General features: G+C 39.0%; 1 protein-coding gene across 1 annotated transcript in view; it reads right to left on the bottom strand.

Moving 5' to 3' along the window:
* CNTNAP2 (contactin associated protein 2) overlaps positions 1-20,594 on the bottom strand; it is a 1,109,936-nt gene that overhangs the window by 154,270 nt on the left and 935,072 nt on the right. The window contains exon 15 of the mRNA XM_086468640.1: positions 17,488-17,615. Coding sequence (XP_086324766.1) covers positions 17,488-17,615 — 128 coding nt within the window. The remainder of the gene's footprint in view (positions 1-17,487; positions 17,616-20,594) is intronic.

Below are 20,594 nucleotides of genomic sequence, written 5' to 3'. Positions count from 1 at the left end.
TCAGGAAGCTCCTTGATCATAGCTCAGTCACTATGAACTACTGACTCTTCATGTGTAAATAAAAGAAAAGAGATGTGGAGGGCCCCAGGCTTGCTTTCTGTGATAAGTGATGATGTTTACTTGCCTAAATCTCTTCAACAGAGTGAGTACAACTAGGAGAGAGAGGACGAGGAACAAGGTGGAGAGATAAATCTACAGCATAAACCATAATTTCTCCAAAGATCTCAAGGGAAAGGTCTAGTCTAATCAGTCTTCGTATCATGCATATTTAATACAGTCGGCAGAGTTCAGAATCCCTGGAGCCCAGAAAAATAAATTTTGCAGGTGGACTCTGGAAACATCTGAATGTTATTCATGAATAATTTTCTTTTTACACATTGAGCTCACAGAGGAAAAAAATTTGTGTGGCAAAACATGGAGTAATTTCCTTATTTTCACGCATGGTATTGCGCAGAATAAGGCTGATATGAATTGAGGCTGATAGCCTTACATGTTATGCTTTCTTTCAACATCAAGAAGTATTTATTGGAGGCAGGACACTCTCTTGTTTTGTTCTGATAAATCACTATTTTCACAATTTCGTATTGGTTTTAGATCTCTCTTGGTTTGGGGTTTTGCTCATTTATTTTTGGATGTGAGTGGAGATAACTAGCCCGAGCCCTGGATCCCTAGCAGATGTCTCACTCTGTTGCTAATTACAAAGGAATGGAAATGCTTGAGATGGTCTTCAGGTCAATTCTAAGCCTGGTCATGCAAAAGCACAATAATTATCTTTCAGCATCTGAGTAACCTGAATGGAATAAAGGACTGTGGCCACACTTTTATACAAGAATGGATCTGGTACTTGGGAAAGTCTATCAGGATGATTAATGAAAGGAACACATTTTACAAAAAATGAATTAGAAGACTTTGGCTAGGTTAGTTTGGATAAAACACTGAGAGGAGACAAGATGACACTTCATGAATACATCTTGGACATACTGATCAGGAAACAAGATGCATTTAAGCAAAAGATTAATACAGCTACAAGATCAAAAGGATATAGATTGGGCATGAAATCATTTTGATTGCAAATTAGAAGTTGTTTTTTACTTACCTGAGGTGTGACACACTGAAATACTTTTACAGACAGATGACTTGCATGATGGGATTTTGATAAGTTTATGGAAGCGATTCTAGGAGAACTGACGAAGATAGGCAGTGCAGCTCCTGATATATGCCCTTAGGTCTCTGGTTTGTTAGGATGTCCAAAAGAGGTCGAAACAAGATTAGACTGTTTACAATATACGTTGTATTGCTTCCATACTACTGAGGATTAGGAAGGAACTGGGGTTATTTTTGTGTTGATATGCCCTTCCTCTGAACACTACAGATTTGCGACTGCTAGACAGACACAAACGAATCGTGTTGAAGTCTCTCAGCTGCTTGGCCACGTTATTGGTGGCACTTAGAACTGCCATCCATGGGAAGACATCTTCTATGTTGGCTGGGCTACTGCATCAGCAGTAGTTATCTGTTAGCAAGATTGTTCTTTACAACTTGGGAGATGGAAAGATCTTGGCTCATAAAAACAATCAGCATGTGATCTCTGCCCTTTTCCTGATTCTCAAGGTGTCATATATTTAACAAGAATTCAGGGATGGACTGAAGCATGTGAGGTATGAGGAAAGTCTGAGGGAACTGGGATTGCTTATCCTGAGAAAGGCTCAGAGGGGAGCTAATTACTGACTGCACTGCCCAAAGGGCAGTTCTAGAGAAGACAAATTGAGGCTCTTCTCAGAGGTTCAAAGCAAAAGATCAGGAGACAACAGTCACAAATTGCAACCCAGAAAATTCCCACTGGATAAAAGGAAAATTACAATTGGGGCGGTTAAGCACTGGAACAGCTTGCCCAGGGAGATGACAGAAACTACATCCTCAGAAATTTTCACAAAATTAATAGAAAAGACCCTAAGCAACTTGGTTTGGGCTTGAAGTTAGTCCTTCTTTGAGCTTGGATTGAGATGGACTGAATGACCTCCATAGGTCCCTTCCAATCTAAATTAACATATGATTCTAAGCCCTATTCTTCCATCTGAGCTCACTTGCAAAATATCTTACATTTTGTGATGTTTAAGAATTTAAGAACACAGTCCTTCTCTGGATGGTGAGAAAGATAAAAAGCAATTTGCAACAACAGAATAAAATGTTGCCTTTTTTTTTTTTTTTTTTTTCTGTGACATCATCCAACAGATTTTCTGACTGGAAGGTGGCATATTCTCTGCGTTTGAAATATTGCTTTATTGTTTTTCTTGATATTGTTGGCTTCTGTATGTTCTCTTTGAACAACTGGTAGTTTCCCCTGCTCCCCTTTGGAAAATATTTTCGGTACAATGCAAATGAATTTTATCTAACGGCTAAAAAGAGAAAGAACTGCAATGATGAAAGTCTACACATTTTTACTATTTAAAGGTTCAAACAGTTCATGGATTGTAACAAAACCTCAGCAAAACTTCGTTTCTTTCTTGTTGCTATGGGAAGTTGTTAACAGGTTGCTAACAATGAAACGCCTGTCTCCTGATCCTACAGCTTCAGATGCTGGTTTCCATTTTTCTCAAATCCTGCTTATTGCTTTAAGCATCTTAATTTTATTTCATTGTATCTTGGTCTACAGATTTTCTGAAACTAGGATAGTTGCAATGCACTGTATGATAATAATATTTTTATTTAATAACTAACTGTCCTTACAGGATCCCAAAGCTACCTTATATTACAGAGAACAATGAGATTAGCCAGCTGAAATACAGCATGCATGCAGAGAACAGGAGAGAGCTCTCCCTGCATGGTGATATACAGAAACTTCAGAATAAGGGCAGGTAGAATACCAGTTAATTGTGTTATAATTAAGTAGGACTGAAGCTAGTGCAAGAATGCTTATTTTTAGCTTGCAAAAGCAGGAGCTCACAAGTCTCCATCTCAGCATACGGAATTACTTCGAGTTTAAAGCAAGGAAAGGAGTCTCTCCCATCAAGCAAATATTTCATTTAGTTTCATATTTTCTAATGAAACCTTGTTATTGTCACAAAACACTGAAGCTTTTAAAAGTTCTGAAAGAAACTAAAATTTTGTTGAAACTTTAGATTAAATGTAACTATACTGAACTCACTGTTTTGAAAATTTTACTCTGGTTTGGACATTTTAAAAAGTCTTTTAGTTCAAAACCTATTCATTTATGAAATACAGTTAAACTGTGATGAAAAGGCTCTTTTGTAAAATGTTGAAAGGCACAGTCACAATGATGTCCTTCCATCAACTGGCTTGATAACCAATGTGTTCTATTTCAAATGATTTCTTACGTTTTTCAGTGTTCGTATGGCAAGTGTTTTCAAGAATTTTCTCTCCTTTTGGGATAGGAAATTAAAGTATTTCTTGGGAAAATCCCTTCTATACCATGTTTTTGGAAGCATCTTAACTTTCCTGGAAGACACCCTGCCAACTACAGGTCGAGTTCACTTCTGCCTGAACCCAAAATATAAAGATACAATAACAGTTCATAACAATAAATTGCTTTAAATTTAACCTTAACATAGCAAATAAATGATAGTGAAGTAAACAGGACACAGATTTATGAACTGTGTTCTGTGGCTAATAATTGATTTATATTGATTTAGTTCCTCATTTTCAAAAGCAGAACTATTTACAGTGATAAGGTGAAAGTTTTCCATCCGCAGGAGTTCACAAAACCAAGGTAAATAATAAAATATAGAATCATAGAATCATTCAAGTTGGAAAAGACCTTTGAGATCATCAAGTCCAACCATCAACCCTAAAGTACACCCCTAAACCATATCTCTAAGCGCCACATGTAAACAACCTATAAACACATTAAGGGATGGTGACTCAACCATCTGCCTGGGCAGCCTGTTCCAATGCCTGACAACCCTTTCAGTGAAAACATTTTTCCTAGATACAGTGTGTATGTTGGAAATTGATTGGTGAAAGAAAAGGCTGAAAAGATGCTTTTGAAACCATAAGTCACTATTGCCTGTCTGTCCACAACTGCTTCCTTGAAAGCTGTTCTCATGAAAAATACTGCTCCTCTGAATTAGGCCAAACCAGATGTGCAGACGATTCTTCACAAATGAGAGCTGACATACAGATGTATAAAAAAGCCAGAATTTGCTGCTTAATATTGTAAAGCTGAAAGCTTCATGATTCTGCAAGCTTAGCTAAGACTTTCGAAGTACAGATTACTGTAAGCTCCTAACAGTGAAGGGATAGAACTGCCTTGAATAGCTTTAATGAAAAAAAAAAAAGAAAACATTTGTAAAGTACAGGATTTTTCACTCATCTCCTTTTAATTCTATCTGAGCTGATTCAAAGTTAAAACCTTGTTTAAAATTATCAGCATTTTCAAATTTCTTCTTTTTTTTTGCCTTGAAGAACCAAGTAGGCATCTCAGAAAAGATGAGCTTTTATCACAGAAAAGAGAAAGAATGAAGGTGGACTGTAACCTTTCATCTGAAACCTGCTCTCTAAATATTGAATTTATGGCACCTCAGAAGTTGCAACTTTAATTTCGAACCCAGCATATTCAAACCCAGAAATTTAACACTGGAAGTTCTCCATGGCATCAACAATGGAAAAGAGAGTAAAGCAGGCAGTTCTTCCTGTTTCTCTTACAGTTTTCTAGCCCTTCCCCCCCACATTTGCAAGTTTTTCCATAGAGGACAAAGATCAGAACAAAACGTTTAAAAATAGATCAGATAAAAGAAATAGGAGGTTAATTCTTCACCTAATTCTACTTCTCTCAAGCTACTGTTATATTCCCTTTCCCCAGTTCAGACTTCTGATTACTTGTCCAAAATGCACAAATGCAATGCAGTGTTAATAGGCACTAAAGCCATTCCTTTGTGGACCACATCACAGATCTACGCAAAAATCTAGAATGACCAGCTGCTTCTTCAAGAGAAGGATCAGGATACATTCCTTAGAAAATCCTGGTAAGCACTAAGTGGGACATGATACACACACCAAATACTGTGTATATATACATGTAATAGGACTGGACGACCGCAGTGTTTTGAATGAAGCTGTCAGAATTCAGCCGTACAGTTAAAGGGCATGGAGGGGAGCCTGTGGAATGAGAAATCGTTATGAAGTGCAGCTGTGATTGCGGAATACATACCTGACCTTCCTTTTTATTCAGCCATTGGACAGAAAAAGTTCAGCTATTTTAAAATCCTATGTTAAGACATAATTGGAGTTAACTTGGCTCCCTAGTACAGAGATCAATGGTGCAAGTTTAACGAGCATCGAGGGTCCCCAACTTCTTCTTTATTAGTTTCTCCATTTTGGTGGTTGGGCATTTCTTAGTGCTACTGAGTTTGTGTTGTGTGCCAGGTGTTGGGTGCTGTGAGGTTAGATGAGCTCCTCTATAACTGGATATCCTCATTCTGGCTACCACTCACTTATCTATGTCTAAATGAGACTGAATTTGCATAACTTACACATAGCGATGAATGAGACTGACCTCTACCTCGCCTTCAATCATTTTTTGCCTTTTTCTGTTCTTTCTGCTCTTTAAACGTCAGTCAGTGCTGCAGGAATACACAGGCCGAAAGCATTAAAGTGAGAGAGAGTTCCACCTAAAAAATGACTATGAATAATTTTTCATTTTATACCTCATTTCTGAGATTATTCAGTCTTATGGGGTGAAATTTAAAGGTGACCATAAATTTGTACATGTAATTTGATAGGATTCCTGCAACTTCTCATTCCCCAGTTTAGTCTCAGGTTCTCCCAGTTCCTTACTGCTTTACTGACATCTCCTCATCTCTTCTCTACACACCGTGGGAATCGTTTAATCTTTTCATTCTTAGATTTTGTACCCTACACAACTGCTTTTCTTACTTTGATATAGGTAAGTGGAAAGATTCAAAAGCATAGATGGTAAAATGTTTGAAATGATAATTAAAGCATAACTTTAACAGGATTTGAGTTCAATATGAACAGCTAATGTATGTTATCTATCAGACTAACGACTCTTTGCTTAAATTCCCTAGGAATTTAGAGACATTACATGAAATGCTTCAGATTCTTCTTTTTTGCGTTAAAGAAGATAAAATTAACCTGTAATATAATCATAATGATGAGCGGAATTTGAATAAAATTAGCTCTTAATTGCATTTGAATTCCATATCTCTGAAACATAAAGCTCATAACTCCCCTAAGGAGTTTCAGCATTTTTTTCTTTTATGATCAGTTGGAGAACTGATCACGGGCATTGATTGCCGTATATTTTCATTACTTCAGCAAATACATAGAGTAAAATTTATTAGTGCTTTGAAATTTGAATGAACTGCCTTCTGTAGTCCATACTAACACACACATTTAGGCAGAATTGAATGTGTGTGAGAATTAATTAATAGTAGGCAGGCCCATTCCTATCTTAAACCAGTTAAAGGTCTCTGCCACTGTCTTGTTTACATTTCATGATGAATCTGGGAGATGTAAATTGTGGAACTGTGTTATTCCTTATACTTAAATTCAATACATGTGTAAACCAGATGTGACTTGCATTTTGAAAGAATAAAGAATGCACAGAAAAAGCAACTGGCAGGAAAGTATACAGTAAAGATGACAAGGATTAAACGTATTTCCATCAAAAGAGAGAAAACTGCTTTCTTGTCCTTAAGGAAAAGTCTCCAGCAATGTAAATTGTATACATAATGAAAATACGCACTAAATGACAGTGTAATCTATCATACTTTCATACACCACCAGGTACGGACAAAAGTGGCATTAAACCTCGCTCTTCTGAACCAAACACTCAGACTCTACCAGGTCTTGGCAAAGCTTGAAAAGGCAATGTTTGCTGTTAAAAGGATCTCGCTTCTGTATGTTCTGCATGTTCTAACAAGATTAATCCCATAGAACCGTGTTTTTTTTTTTTTTTTTTTTTTTTTTTTTTTCCCTTGGATTACTGATTTGCTAATGGCACAGCCTGAATGGGGCACTGGTGTCCTGGTTTGGGCTAAACCAGAACTAATTCTGTTTCAGTCTCAACCCATGACAACTGGTTTTCCCAGTATGTCAAAACTGTAATTTTAACTCCACGTTTTATTTATTCTCTTGCACTATTTGCAGGCATCCTACTGCTTCAGTCAGACATGAAAAAGACATGTTCTTCTAGGACAATGATTAAATTTTATGTGATCTGTTCTTCTTCCTGCTCTCTGAGATGAGTAGTGCTCATGACTAGGGCTTGCTTTCAGAAAGCAAACAGAACAAAATGGGACAGTGAGTGGGATACATCAGGGAATATCCATATATGACCTATGAGTCAATATGATTTATGTTAAAACTGAGCCACAAGTATTTATTCCACGAATACAATTGTATGTAAAGCTGGAACTGAAAGAGAATTTTAAGGCCATGTTATAAACCTCAGAAAAGGATGTTTTACTGTAGAAATGTTGGCAGCTTATAATGAGTGCATGAATACAGAAATCATTAATCTTACCAATTCCTTGTTGGGTTTTTGAGATTATACAAAAGGACTCTTATATTGAGGTTGGTATGTAGAACGAGCTCTCAATGAACCTTACAGTGCCCTAGAGACTATTTCCTCCCAGTTTTCTAGGCCAAAATGTCTTCTGTTGTACAAATGCAGAGGAGTAGGAGAAAGGCATCTAGAATGATCAGCTCAGATTATTACCACAAAGAAAAAAAAAATTTTTTTGAATTTAAATAATTTCAACCATACATGTCCAAATGCTATTCACACTGTCCTCCACCCCCTACACAAGACAATTCCAAGCTGCAAGTCCAGAGACATTAGATCTTCTCATTTTGGTACTGCCCACCACGGATCATCTAAGGTAGAGCTCAGCTTGTTGAAAATTTATATAATGGTAAATTATAGATTAAACTCCAAGGTTTTTGATTTATGACAACAGGGAATCACTTTTGAGTGTAATTATAGCGCTTCTGAGAATCGGTTTCAAATGAAAAAGGGTGACAAAACTACCAGCTAAAAAGCCAGAACTTGGTGCACTTCACTGCTTAGGAAGGATATGAGCATATGTATAAGAGAAGTCATGAGAGGACACACTGTATCCTACGTTTACCTTTAAATCTATTTGCATATTTCAGTGTTACAGAGAAATGCCCTAAACCCATGTAAATAATGGAGGTTTTCCAACTCTTATTTTCAGGACAGGCAAAGTTTTATTCCCATGGCCTACACTTGTATGAGACAACCAGCCATGGTCTGAGATCTTCTGGGAGGTGAGAAAAGGAAGAGCTCTCACAGAAACTTAAAAGGCACTTCAGGAGGGCGTTCGAGCACTGCTTGCTGGAGAAAACATTTCTGCACAAATACTATAATAAATTCTAACTGAACTTAACAACAAAAGTAAATTCTGCAGTATGAAACAGGGCTAAAGGTGAAGAGGAAGAGATAGATTTAACTATGGGAAATATTGTTATTAGAATCAGATATTAAACAACTGTAAAAGAGTGGATTTGTTTACTTAGAAAGTTTTAGAAAGATGACCTAGTGGGCCATTTTTTTCTCTTGGGTCTCTGAGGAAAGCAACCACATATGAAGAATAATCAGAGCAATTTGATTAACTGAACTGGATGATTCCTACCCAAATCCTAGATGGACAGTTATTTCATCACCTTCAATAAAATCCACTTAAACCAAATGAGTCTGAAACAGTACTTCTTGGTTGTCAGGCTGCTTTTATTGCAAGCAAACCTTTCTTTCTCCTGTTTTGCTGGTAGCATTGGAATGACTGTGATAAACGGTGAGCACAATGTCCTGATGTTCTTTGGGTGAATCTGTAAGCCACTTGAATTGCACAATGTACAATCCAGTGCAACAGACAGAGACATGGTGTGGAAATTCAGCATACTAATTTTTATGCTTACTAAAGGCAGCTACAGTTACTGAGGAAAAAAAGTTAAACTCTTAGACAGATCAAGTTTTGAGTTGTATTTACCCTACTGAACTTACTGCAATTGATTGGGGAGTCATAAGAAATTAATGAAAAAAAAAATTCTGTAGTTATATCTAGAATACAAGCAAGACATAGGGAAATGTACAAGAATCTAGAGATTTTGATTAGTTTTCTAACTTAAGTAGCAGAGAAATAATTAACACCTAAAATTGGAATTGCTTGAATTTCAGATATGTGATCCCATCACACAATATTCCTGTGGAATCATTGCTTCAAAAGTTTCAAAAAACAAATTTTTGTATTTTTCACATCTAATTATACATTTAAGAGGCCAGCTGCAAGCACTCAGGCTTCAGTTGGGGTTTTGGTTGTTTTTTTTTTTTTTGGTATCATTGATGTTAATTTTAATTTGATACAGTGTTTTCACTTCCATGAGACAAGTGTAAGACAAGTCACTATATTACTGGAATGTTGTCTAAGATACAGTAGGAGTAAATCACTTCTACTGAAATTCCAGTTGGTTCTTTTACCAGCTCAAATTGGTTTTTTGCTGGGATACTCTCCACCTTACCTTAACTATGTACGTAACAATAACATCACTGCTGGTCTGACTGAGCCAACATATTGCATATCCTACTAGAGAACTGACCTTGTTGACATATTTAATATGTAACTGAAAACTGACCTGTAAGGCAGTGCTATTTTTTTCTGAAACTTAGGTGGTACCATTGAAAAACAAGTTCAAGACGTTGAAAGTGTCCTCAGTTTGGGATGTACTGAAAATGGACTAAGCATACGTATGAAAAAATAAATTTAATTTTCATGGCAAGTAACAGCTCTGAGACACCAACCTGCACATGTGATGCATAAGAAGTACCTAAGGAACACAAAACCACACCTCACCAAGGATACCAGTCTGTAAGCACTGACCCTGGCAGAAGCTGACTGGTTTAACATCTGTAGAGTGGTTTTAATACAAACTCAGTGTCACAAAAAATGCTAATGTCCACACCGCTGCCTCCTTAAATAAGCCAACTCTACTTGAACATTCTAAAAGGAAGTAGAAGAGTAAAGCCAAAAGTGATATTTATAAGTGAAAGAAACAAAGCATCAAGTCATGAAAGGAGTAATGATGAGCTATGGTCAAAATCACTGAATAAAGGAACTCAAGGCATATGGTGGTGGGCGGCAGCTGCCATGGCAGGACAGGATGCCTGAGCAGTTTGAGGTGCTGCATTCAGTTTGCAGTCTCCTCTGGAGAGGTGGGTTTGACTAGGGAAAACGTGGGCCCTCTCCAGAAGGAAACAAGACACCCAGTTACCCAGGATATGGAGAGGGCTGAGGTACTCAACGACTTTTTTTGCCTCAGTCTTCACTGGCAAGTGCTCCAGCCACACTGCCCAAGTCACAGAAGGAAAGGCTGGGGCTGGCAGAATGAAGAACCACCCACTGTAGGAGAAAATCAGGTTCAAGACCATCTAAGGAACCTGAAGGTGCACAAGTCCATGGGACCTGATGAGATGCATCTGTGGGTCCTGAGAGAACTGGCGGATGAAGTGACTAAGCCACTATCCATCATATCTGAGAAGTCTTGGCAGTCTGGTGAAGGTTCTGCTGACTAGAAAAGGGGAAACATAACCCCCACATTTAAAAAGGGAAAAAAGGAAGACCCAGGGAACTACAGCCCGGTCAGTCTCACTCCTGTCCTTGGCACGATCATGGAGTGGATATCCTGGAAACTAGGCTAGGGCACATGGAAAATAAGGTGATTGGTGACAGCCAACATGGCTTCACTAAGGGCAAATCATGCCTGACAAATTTGGTGGCCTTCTACAATGGGGTTACAGCATTGATGGATAAGGGAAGAGCAACTGACATCATCTGCCTGAACTTGTGCAAAGCATTCGACACTGCCCCACATAACACCCTTGTCTCTAAATTTGAGACATGGATTTGACAGGTGGACCACTCAGTGGATTAGTAATTGGCTAGATGGTTGCACCCAAACAAGTCATTGTCAACAGCTCAATGTCTGATTGGAGACCAGTGATGAGTGGTGTTCCTCAAGGTCCATATTGGGACCAGTGCTGTTTAATATCTTTGTCAGTGATATGGACAGCGGGATTGAATGCACCCTCAGCAAGCTTGCCGATGACACCAAGCTGTGTGATGTGGTCGACACACTGGTGGGAAGGGAGGCCATCCAGAGGGACACTGACAGGCTGGAGAGGTGGGCCCATGCGAACAAGGCCAAGTTCAAGGTCCTGCACCTGGGTCAGGGCAATCCCAATCACAGATACAGGCTGGGCGATGAGCGGATCGAGAGCAGCCCTGCGGAGAAGGACTTCAGGGTGCTGGAGTATGAAAAACTAGACATGAGCCTGCAATGTGCACTCAAAGCCAATCACATCCTGGGCTGTATCAAGAGAAGTGTGGCCAGCAGGTCAAGGGAGGTGATTCTGCCCCTGTACTCTGCTCTGGTGAGACCCCACCTGCAGTGCTGTGTTCCGCTCTGGGGCCCCAGCACAAGACAGACATGGACCTGTTGCAGTGGGTCCAGAGGAGGCCACAGAAATGGTCAGGGGGCTGGAGCCCCTCCTCTGTGAGGACAGGCTGAAAGAGCTGGGATTGTTCAGCCTGGAAGCTCTGGCAAGACCTTAGGGCAGCCTTCTAGTACTTAAAGAGGTCCTACAGGAAAGGTGGGGAGGGACTCTTGATCAGGAAGTGTAGTGATAGGATGAGGGGTAACGGTTTCAAACTCAAAAAGGGGAGATTAACATTAGATATTAGGAAGAAGCTCTTTACTGTGGGGGTGGTGAGACACTGGACCAGGTTGCCCGGAGAAGCTGTGGCTGCCCCCTCCTGGTAGTGTTCAAGGCCAGGTTGGATGGGGCTTGGAACAACCTGGTCTAGTGGAAGGCGTCCCTGCCCGTGGCAGGGGGCTTGGAACTAGATGATCTTTAAGGTCCTTTCCAACCCAAACCACTCTATCATTTCCCTGAGGACACACACAGAGAGTCACATGCACACATCACAAATAAAATTAATGCACTGATGTAAAAACTGAGTTTTGATTCGTTCCTGAATTTCTGTCATCTGTCAAGGACACTTTGTCACTGCAGATCCTACATGAACCGTGCTGATACCGGTCTTTATGAAAACTTAGCTTAGAGAGAACCGCAGTCAATGCAGCTGCTTCCTCCTCCACATTTTGAAGATTAAAGATAATATAAGTAAAACACAAAAAATGATTCATGGCTTAGAAATCAGTCTTATTGAGAGAGTAAAAACTGTACACTGGAGGAGATGGAAAAAACATAAATCTGGGCTGTGTAAAAAACATCTCCCCCTTAAATTCTGTCTTTGTTATAACGGAACAAAGAAAATAGACTCAAGGAGAAAGGCAAATCTAGAGCAGAATAGCCGATCTGTTCCCCTCTGGGCTTATAAAGAGCAGACTCAAATCAAAATCCTTGGAAGTCCTTGGGAAAAGGACACTTTTAGCAGGTTACAAATATAAGAGCTTTGAGAACACCAGAAAACGGAATGAAAAGAAAATCTTGAAATGGTGCCAAAAGTCATAAAAGTAATTTTGATTCAATATGATTATTGATGAAATCTCTGTAGCAATAGCCCCAACATAGTAAGCTAAGCTCTTCAGTTTGGTTTCAGAAGAAACTACCAGATCCATTTTTGCATCTTTGATCTACCACTTCAGGCTAAGCTTAGACAGAAAAAACCCAACATATTTGTATCTTCCTCTAAAGGGAGAAGGTGCACAAGGTACCGCTTTGCATTACATTGGAATAACATAAAGAGATGGACAAGGTCTTTCTATTACTGTTTGGACAAGGCCAAATGCAGTGGGGCTAAGGAGTTCACATGCTATTCTGTTAGTATTAGTACAACTGTAATAGGTTCGTAAAGGGATTTTAATCACTGTCTCAAAGATACTTGAAGAATAAAGCTGATTAATTAGTGGTTCTATGTTAGCCCTTTCCTCTACATCCTACACAGAACACATTCACTTGAGAAAAACAAGAGTGGTTTCCTTATCCAGTGTTACTACGAAGTCTCAGGACTCGTGAACATCAAAGTTACAAAGATATGTGTTTTCTCTGTTTCCATTTTTAATTCTAGTTCAGCTTAGAGGATCTTGAGAATCTGCTGATAAACTGCCGCTGCCATTTCGTAAGTACAATGCTCATATAGCAGTATCCAGGAAGGACAGATTTGCCTTAAGTCTGGATAGACTTGACATTTGCTCAAAACCCTTGCTTGATCTTTGGATGCAATACAATGCCAAAAACTCCACTGAATCCATATCCTGATTATGCATCTGTTCTCCATAACATTGGATAAGTCTGCTCTCCTGGTAGGTCAATACTTAGAAAAGTCATTAAATATTTAGAAAGCATTCCTCAATGCTAAACTAACAAATGGAAAACAGACATCCTGGGTATTTTATCCAAGGTACAAGACAGGCCCCAGGCAAGATTTATGGGATTTTTGCCACAATGGCCAGATGAGTCTTCATCATTCTGGTAGAACATGGCAGCTTAAGCAGACCTTTAGAGGGGTAATAAAGGTCCTTTTTGCCAACTGCTTTTCAGGATGTGAATAGTGTCTTGTGAGGTGCAGTTAAATATGAAAAATACTTCTGGAACAGAAAGATGGATAATAATGCATGGCCAACTTTCCTGATTTTATTTCCAACAATAGCCACCATCCAAGCTTGCTCAGGGCAGACTTAAGGTCATAAAGAAGGGCAAAATCTAAATGAAATTCTCATTTGTGGGACCAAAATATAATCTATATTTCTGAAAGAAGAACCTAGTGACACTTGCAATAGAACAGTTACAATTCTGCAGTAAGCGTACTACATTCATGATGTTCCTTGGTTTGTGTCAAACAAATAGCACTGAGATGAATGACTTCAGATTTTGTTTGGTCAGTTAAGTGTAGGAATGGTTAATTGTTGTGACCCAAATTGATTAATTCATTCTTTAATGATTTGATGGGTATGGGAGAAAGGAAACCGCATAAGACAACACATGTCTTTGCTTTCTTTAATCCTTCCTGTCCTCAAATAGCAAGCTTTCAGCTGTCCGTTCTTATGGACCTTGAATGCCAGCACCTCTGCTGTACTCTTACTGCTCTCAGGTGTAGCTGTGACTGGGCCTAGGTGACATGTCAAATTATAGCATAATTCTGATGTGAGAATGTTGTCCTTCATGTGCTGAAGAATATCACTGGACTATGGGTTGATATATCACATGCCATGGACACCCCTCAGGGCAATATGAAATTAGTTGTCACAGTATGGTCAGGCTCTACAACCACAAAGAGAAATCCCTCTAAATAGGTAAATTTTTATGTAACGGGTTAGGCATTCTTACTTTTTCCACCTTCCTTCCAACCAGACTGAAAATCTGTATTTCTTTGCCAGTGTTCATACCTCTAACTAAATTTCATTTACCACCTTCAAATCTTATACAATAACAACTACATACAAAACACTTGCAACTGAACTTCTTGTGCTGTGACGAGTATTAATAATGTTGATTTTGATGCATGTGATACACCAAAAATGGATTAATTGTTTTTTAAAATCCCTTTCCACAAATTCAGCACTTTGGGTCTTTCTTCGCTTTGGAACAAAAGCACATTTTGAAATTTTCTCCAGGACAGAAGCTTTGTTTTCCACAAGCTCTAGTCCATGGTGAGACAGTACTGGTCTGGGGTACAGCCACTATTGTATACGGTCAAGAAAGATTTTGAAGGAGAATGCATAGTAAATGCACTGGGAATATAACATGGGAGCTTTTACTAACTACACAGGACCGAGGTTTGTATTATCTCCTGTGAGAAAACTTATACCAGCTTTTTGACAACATGTCCTGGTTTGGGCTAAACCAGAACTAATTCTGTTTTAGTGCTTTAACTTTTCAGTTAAGTCTCCTCTAACTAACGGCATTTTCTGAAACAGCAGCCTGTTTTTCCAGACAGTGACTGCTTCTAGCAGTGATAAGGCCTGATGTTTATAGCTAGTACCCCGGAATGGTACGCAGAGAGGCCCTTGCTTATACTTGTTCTTATAGCGACCAAGGTCACTGCTAAATCTTGTACTCCATGTTGGGGTGCTGGGAGTGAAAAGGGTCGCACCTACAGGGAGGAGCGAACTGGACAGGTGACCCAAACCTGACCAACAGAGTGTTCCATCCCATACACGTCATATTCAGTATAAAGCTGAGAGATTACGAGGGTCTCGCTCTCTTCTCTCTTCCTACCTCCTTCGATGGCCGACATCTGAGGAGGACTCTGTCTGTTCTTCTGTCATCGATCCCGATCCGTGCATCCCTGAATCCAATGCCTGAGTCCAGCTCCTGCATCCTGTTCCTGTCTGCTGCCGAGTCCAGCCTGGGACTGCCCCAGTGCCAGCCCTGCAGTGTGGTGGTGACGTATTGTCATCAGGGTGTGGGGGGGGCGAGTTGGGTTTGGTGTTGGTTTTGTAACTATTTGTATACATTTGTAAATATTGTATATATTTAATTATTTCCTTATTATTATCTTTTCTTTTATTGTTATTGTTTCATTAAAGCTGTTTTGGTTTTCTTTTCCAAACCGTAAACTCTCTCTCTCCCTTGCTCTCTCTCCTTTTCCCTTTTGGGAGGGGAGAGGGGTTGACAGAGAGCGTCTGTCATTCATTAGTGACCGGCCCAGCCTCAAACTGTGATACAATAACATATGCTCATGGAAGTAAATTCAAATTTATTCATAGGCAAAGTTTTTTAAAACTACAAATCATATCTGTAAAGTTCAAACAGAAAACTCAATTAACCTGAATGTTAGAAATACAGCCGTTCAGTTTCCCAAAGGGCTGTGTCACCCAGCCACACTCTAATAAAGGCTACTCTCTGTTCAAATGAGCTTTCATTTATACTAATATTTAGAAATGGCTCACACTCTAGAGACTGATATTTCTAGCAGCACTCAGATTCAGTATATGAAGAATACAGGTGCAAGAAAGATGTTATTAATTATTTCTTAGTCATCAGTTGTAAGAACCTATTATGAAAATGTTTGTCAAACATAAGTGAGAAACAAACACAAACTGACCTGTGATTATTCAAACGCCATAATTGATAAGCACCAAATAGGTGATGTGGAAGTTTGCAGATGTCCTATGATACTTGTTTCTGCTCGTTAGGCATCAGATTCATTAACAAAACCTGGAGGGATCATTTGCACAACCCAGAAAGACCAGGAACACAAAGAGAGGCTAAGCACATTCAGTTGTATCACTGAACAATGGCTGGGAATTTTGAGGCACCTGACTGGCACCCAGAAAACTCTCTTTTGTACTTCTCCTGCTAGATGACTCCAAGTATATAATTTCCTCTCAGTTGGGATTAATTAGTTTAGCTTAAGGCAGGGATAATGATACTGACCTCCTTTGTAAAGTACTTAGGAATACACAGATGGAAACCATGTAGCTGTAAAGGAGCAGAGAAGCAAGGACAAACCATACTCATCCCTGTTGTGCCATGTTAGATGCTGGTTGGAACCAGGTTGTTCTGCCCGGTTCCACCTGCAGGTACTATGCCCACCCATTCAATATTTCTACATCACTGTAATCTCATAGGCTGACTTATAGTTCTGTTTACCAGCATCTGAGGATGGATTTTGTATTCATTACAGATCATGCAAATATTAGTTATTGTAAGCGAAATCAGGCAACCTTTCCGCACTGCACCTTTTGTAACAGAATGGCCTTCAAATATTGAGGAAAAATATAATGCGTGTGCCACCCACATAGAGTTTAAGTGTGATTTAAAAGGGCCTTGAGCAGTTGTTCTGCCTTCGGTGTTGAATTTTACCTTCTGAAATATAAAATAGATTGAAGGAAGAATACAATCCTCCTAACCGCATCCCAACTTTTGTGTGTGTGTGAATTGGAAATTTATCCATTATACTGATTTACTCCATCACCTGCTGATCAAACTGGGGGAGGTACACCTCCTATCAGCACTCAGACTGCAAATCAAAAAACTCTAGCCCTGATAGTGTTAACACTTGATAACAATCTTGCCAAACTTTATACACCTGTAAACAGAATTTACAGTGGTAAGTTTTGCCATCATGCTACTATTTATATCCCATAAACATAGTTTACAGTGATATGCATAACAATGATAATGACACTGACAAGAGCACTCAACAGAAGCACAGATGGTGAGAGATGTTCTTATGCAATCTGTATTACTTCTTATATCTATATAAACTTACTTGAATAATCAAAGTTGTCACATTTACCATAAAATAAAGACAAATATCAATATTTTAAATGGAAAGATGAGCCATTATATGTGCAGTTTCATAGACAAAATTTCTCAAATCACATCACGCTTTCATGGAAAAAAGTCTTTGAGTAGACAGTCACTTCTCTAAATTTGCATGAGGTGTCTACAAAGTTATCAATTTCCAATTTAGTTTGCTTTCTACCCAGGAGTAATTGGAAGAAAACCAGCCAACTTACGATCTCCTTGACAACGCACGGGACCCACAGATATCTTGGCTTCAGACCCGGGTCGGTCAATGTCTCCAACCACAACCTGACTCACTGGTAGGTGCTCTTTGTATGACAAAATCCCAGTGTCTTTCCTCCTGAATTACAGAGAGAGAAAAAAGAAAGTAATTGTAAAATATATTAAAACATTTCCCTTGTTTATTACTATTGTTCAATGAACAAAGCACCAAAAGAACAGGAATGCAAAAATTACACCAGTGTTACAGTCTAAAAACCTGTCTCAAACGACATCGATTTGAGCAGTGCCACTGGAAAACAGGTGGACAGCAGCTACTGTCAGCCAGGAACACAGTCAGAGTAGCAGCTGGGGCTGGACTCAGCTGGGCTGGTGTGGTCTCCCTGCTTCCCAGGTTGACCAGCTCCATACCAGTGGGTAAAACTTTGCTGTTGATCTCCTTGCTGATGTCTTCCAAGAAGGAAAAAATTCCTAGTGCTTCGCAGAAGTGTAACTGTTTTGGTCTAGTTGCTGCCAGTTACTATCCTAATGATATGACCTCTGCATACCAAGGAAACAGTGGTTATTTTATATCTAACATTTTCAGCATTATATCAAAAAAGAGAAGTCAAAGACTAATTATCTGAAAGGGCTTGTCTTCTTAGTCCTGTCATTTCTAATGGCTAAGTCCAAAAGATCTAAACTTGTGAATCTAACCACAAGTACACAGCTCAAACCCCATTTTAGTTAGCAAAGCCACTAAAATTAAATTTACAGTCGTGTCTAAAACCTCCTAATTTCAACTGCAGTTAGTAACCTGGTGCCTTTTTCATGCCTAGACCAAATCACTATGCACAGCTACAACATTTTTCCTTTATCATTTCGAGAGCTGAATTCAGCTGGCATGTTGAGTGCAGTTTCTTCCAAACAGAAAATAAAATAAACCAAATTTAATTAGGCACCTTATCTTGCAGGTGTTTGTGGGTTTTTTTGGGTTTTTTGGTTTTTTTTTTTTTTTGACATAAGCACATGGAAAGCTGAAAATACCCACACAGAAAAAAAATGCACTACACATAGTGTTAGGTCTATACTTTTTGACACAAAAGAACGTAAGAAGAAGCAAAAGAAATCCATCTATTTCTCTCTCTTTTTAGCTGTATCTTCCCATGTAATTGAGTATCTAAATTAAGCAATTTTTTGATTTAAAAATCAATTCCTTTGTTCAAAAATACCATACGATGAAGGATGAATTCAGGATCTGGAAAAGTTACTGAAGTGCACAGTATGTCTGTAACTGGGAACATGTAAGGATTTCAGGAAACTGAAAAGTCTTTTCCATCTGTAACTTGGATGACTCCATGATCCGAGTCATTAGATTGCTAACAACTGGGAAGTATAGCAGAGATTTGCGTGATCTGTGGTAAAGCTCAAGAGTTTTCCAGTAGCACAGTAGCATTTTCCAGTAGTGCCTCCAGTCTTCATCCTCACTGGGTCCTTCTGAAGAGATGGAAGGCAAAACATTATTTTTAAAAGCAGCACAACTAAAGCAATGAAGAAAACAACCATCACATTTTCGAACCGCAGCTCAATGGAACTTGTGTGTTCTCTGTGATGAAGAGAATGATTAGAGGTTTAATTACTAGAGTTTTGCAAACGCAAGACGGCTGTTTTCCTTAATCCATATGTTTTTCCCCTTCAGAGCACATGCTTTTCTTGGTGGGCCCTTGCTGTTGCAGAGATCATTAACCCTCACTAGGCAGACACAGCCATACCAGGTGCTATATTGGAGAGGCTGCTAGAAAGGAAGGAACATGGTGAGGAGTAACCCTCGCAGGCTGCTGTTGCAGGTTGTGCTAGGTTGTAGCATACCACACTTCCTCCACAGACTGCAACGCCATTTACAAAGGTATCGTATTCATCAACTGAGAGACAGGCAACATAAGAAAAGGGAGATTAAAGGACTTTCTCTTTATGAAAGGAGTGAATAACAAAGCCAGGTATGTAGACCTAATCTTCCATCTTTGCTAAAGACCTGTATCCATGGGACCCACTCCCTTCTAATAGCGGATAAATGTAGGTCATCACTTTACTCTTTCTGTGATTCTCCTCTGAGACTGGCTTTCTCTGCTGATTGTTAATCTTTCAAAGAATGCTTTAAAGATGGACATGCCTATTTAAAATAAAGAATTCTTCAAAGAGTGGTGAAAAGAAAACTATTGGCATTTCTCATCTTTACTTTCCCTCACAAAAAGAGCTAATATTTTAGATCCAAAGAAGGATGTCAAAGGGCAGCCCTTTTCCTGTCATCAATAGTTTTCACCTCCTTTGAAGAAAATAAAAAGAAGCAGTAACAAATTTCTCCCTCTTTACTGATCATGTTTCTATTCTTTTTAATATTTTCTTTATGCATTTAGTGATCTGATCACTGTAAAGCCGCTGCCATATGACAATAAAACTAAATGTTAGAGTTCTTCTCAGAAATAGCCTCACTTTCTGAGAATCGCTTACTTGTCTCATCATTGTAGGAAATGCATTCTCCCCTGCACAGAAGCTATTGAGGGCTGGGAGTACTGGACTAAGAGTTGAGAGAAGCATTGGCTCTTCTCCATCAGAACCAGCGTAGTTCATTTGCTCTTAACAAAAAAGGGGTACAGATAGCTTTTGGCCCATGCATGCAGCAAAAAGATAAATACACTCAAGAGACTGAGTGGCTCTGTTCTGCTGTTCTAAGTTACTTGTAGTTCCTCTGGACATACTAATCAGTATGGACAAAGTCAAAAAAGTTATAAACCAAAGACTGATTATAATGCTTGACTTTGTACTTCATACTTAGAAATAATCACAGCTGGAACACTCAATTCCTGCAAGTGATAATGCTTCTGTCAGTATTTAAAGACTTTGCACATTAACAGGGTGGAGAAAGTCTCTGAAGTTCCTCCTCACCAAAGAAAATCCCCTTAAGAGAATAAAGGTTGAATTCAGAATGTGTCATATTCTTATTAATAGCCAAATGGGAGATGAATTAATCTGATCAAATCCTGTAATTATTACCAGGAGATATTGATGAAATCTCAGTGTAATTTTCTATTTCTAATTTCTTTTCCTATATATAACAGTTTGC

This window comes from Leptosomus discolor, chromosome 7, assembly GCF_034619465.1.
Source record: "Leptosomus discolor isolate bLepDis1 chromosome 7, bLepDis1.hap2, whole genome shotgun sequence".
NCBI classification, from domain to species: domain Eukaryota; kingdom Metazoa; phylum Chordata; class Aves; order Leptosomiformes; family Leptosomidae; genus Leptosomus; species Leptosomus discolor.
This window is presented reverse-complemented; position numbering and strand designations above follow the sequence as displayed.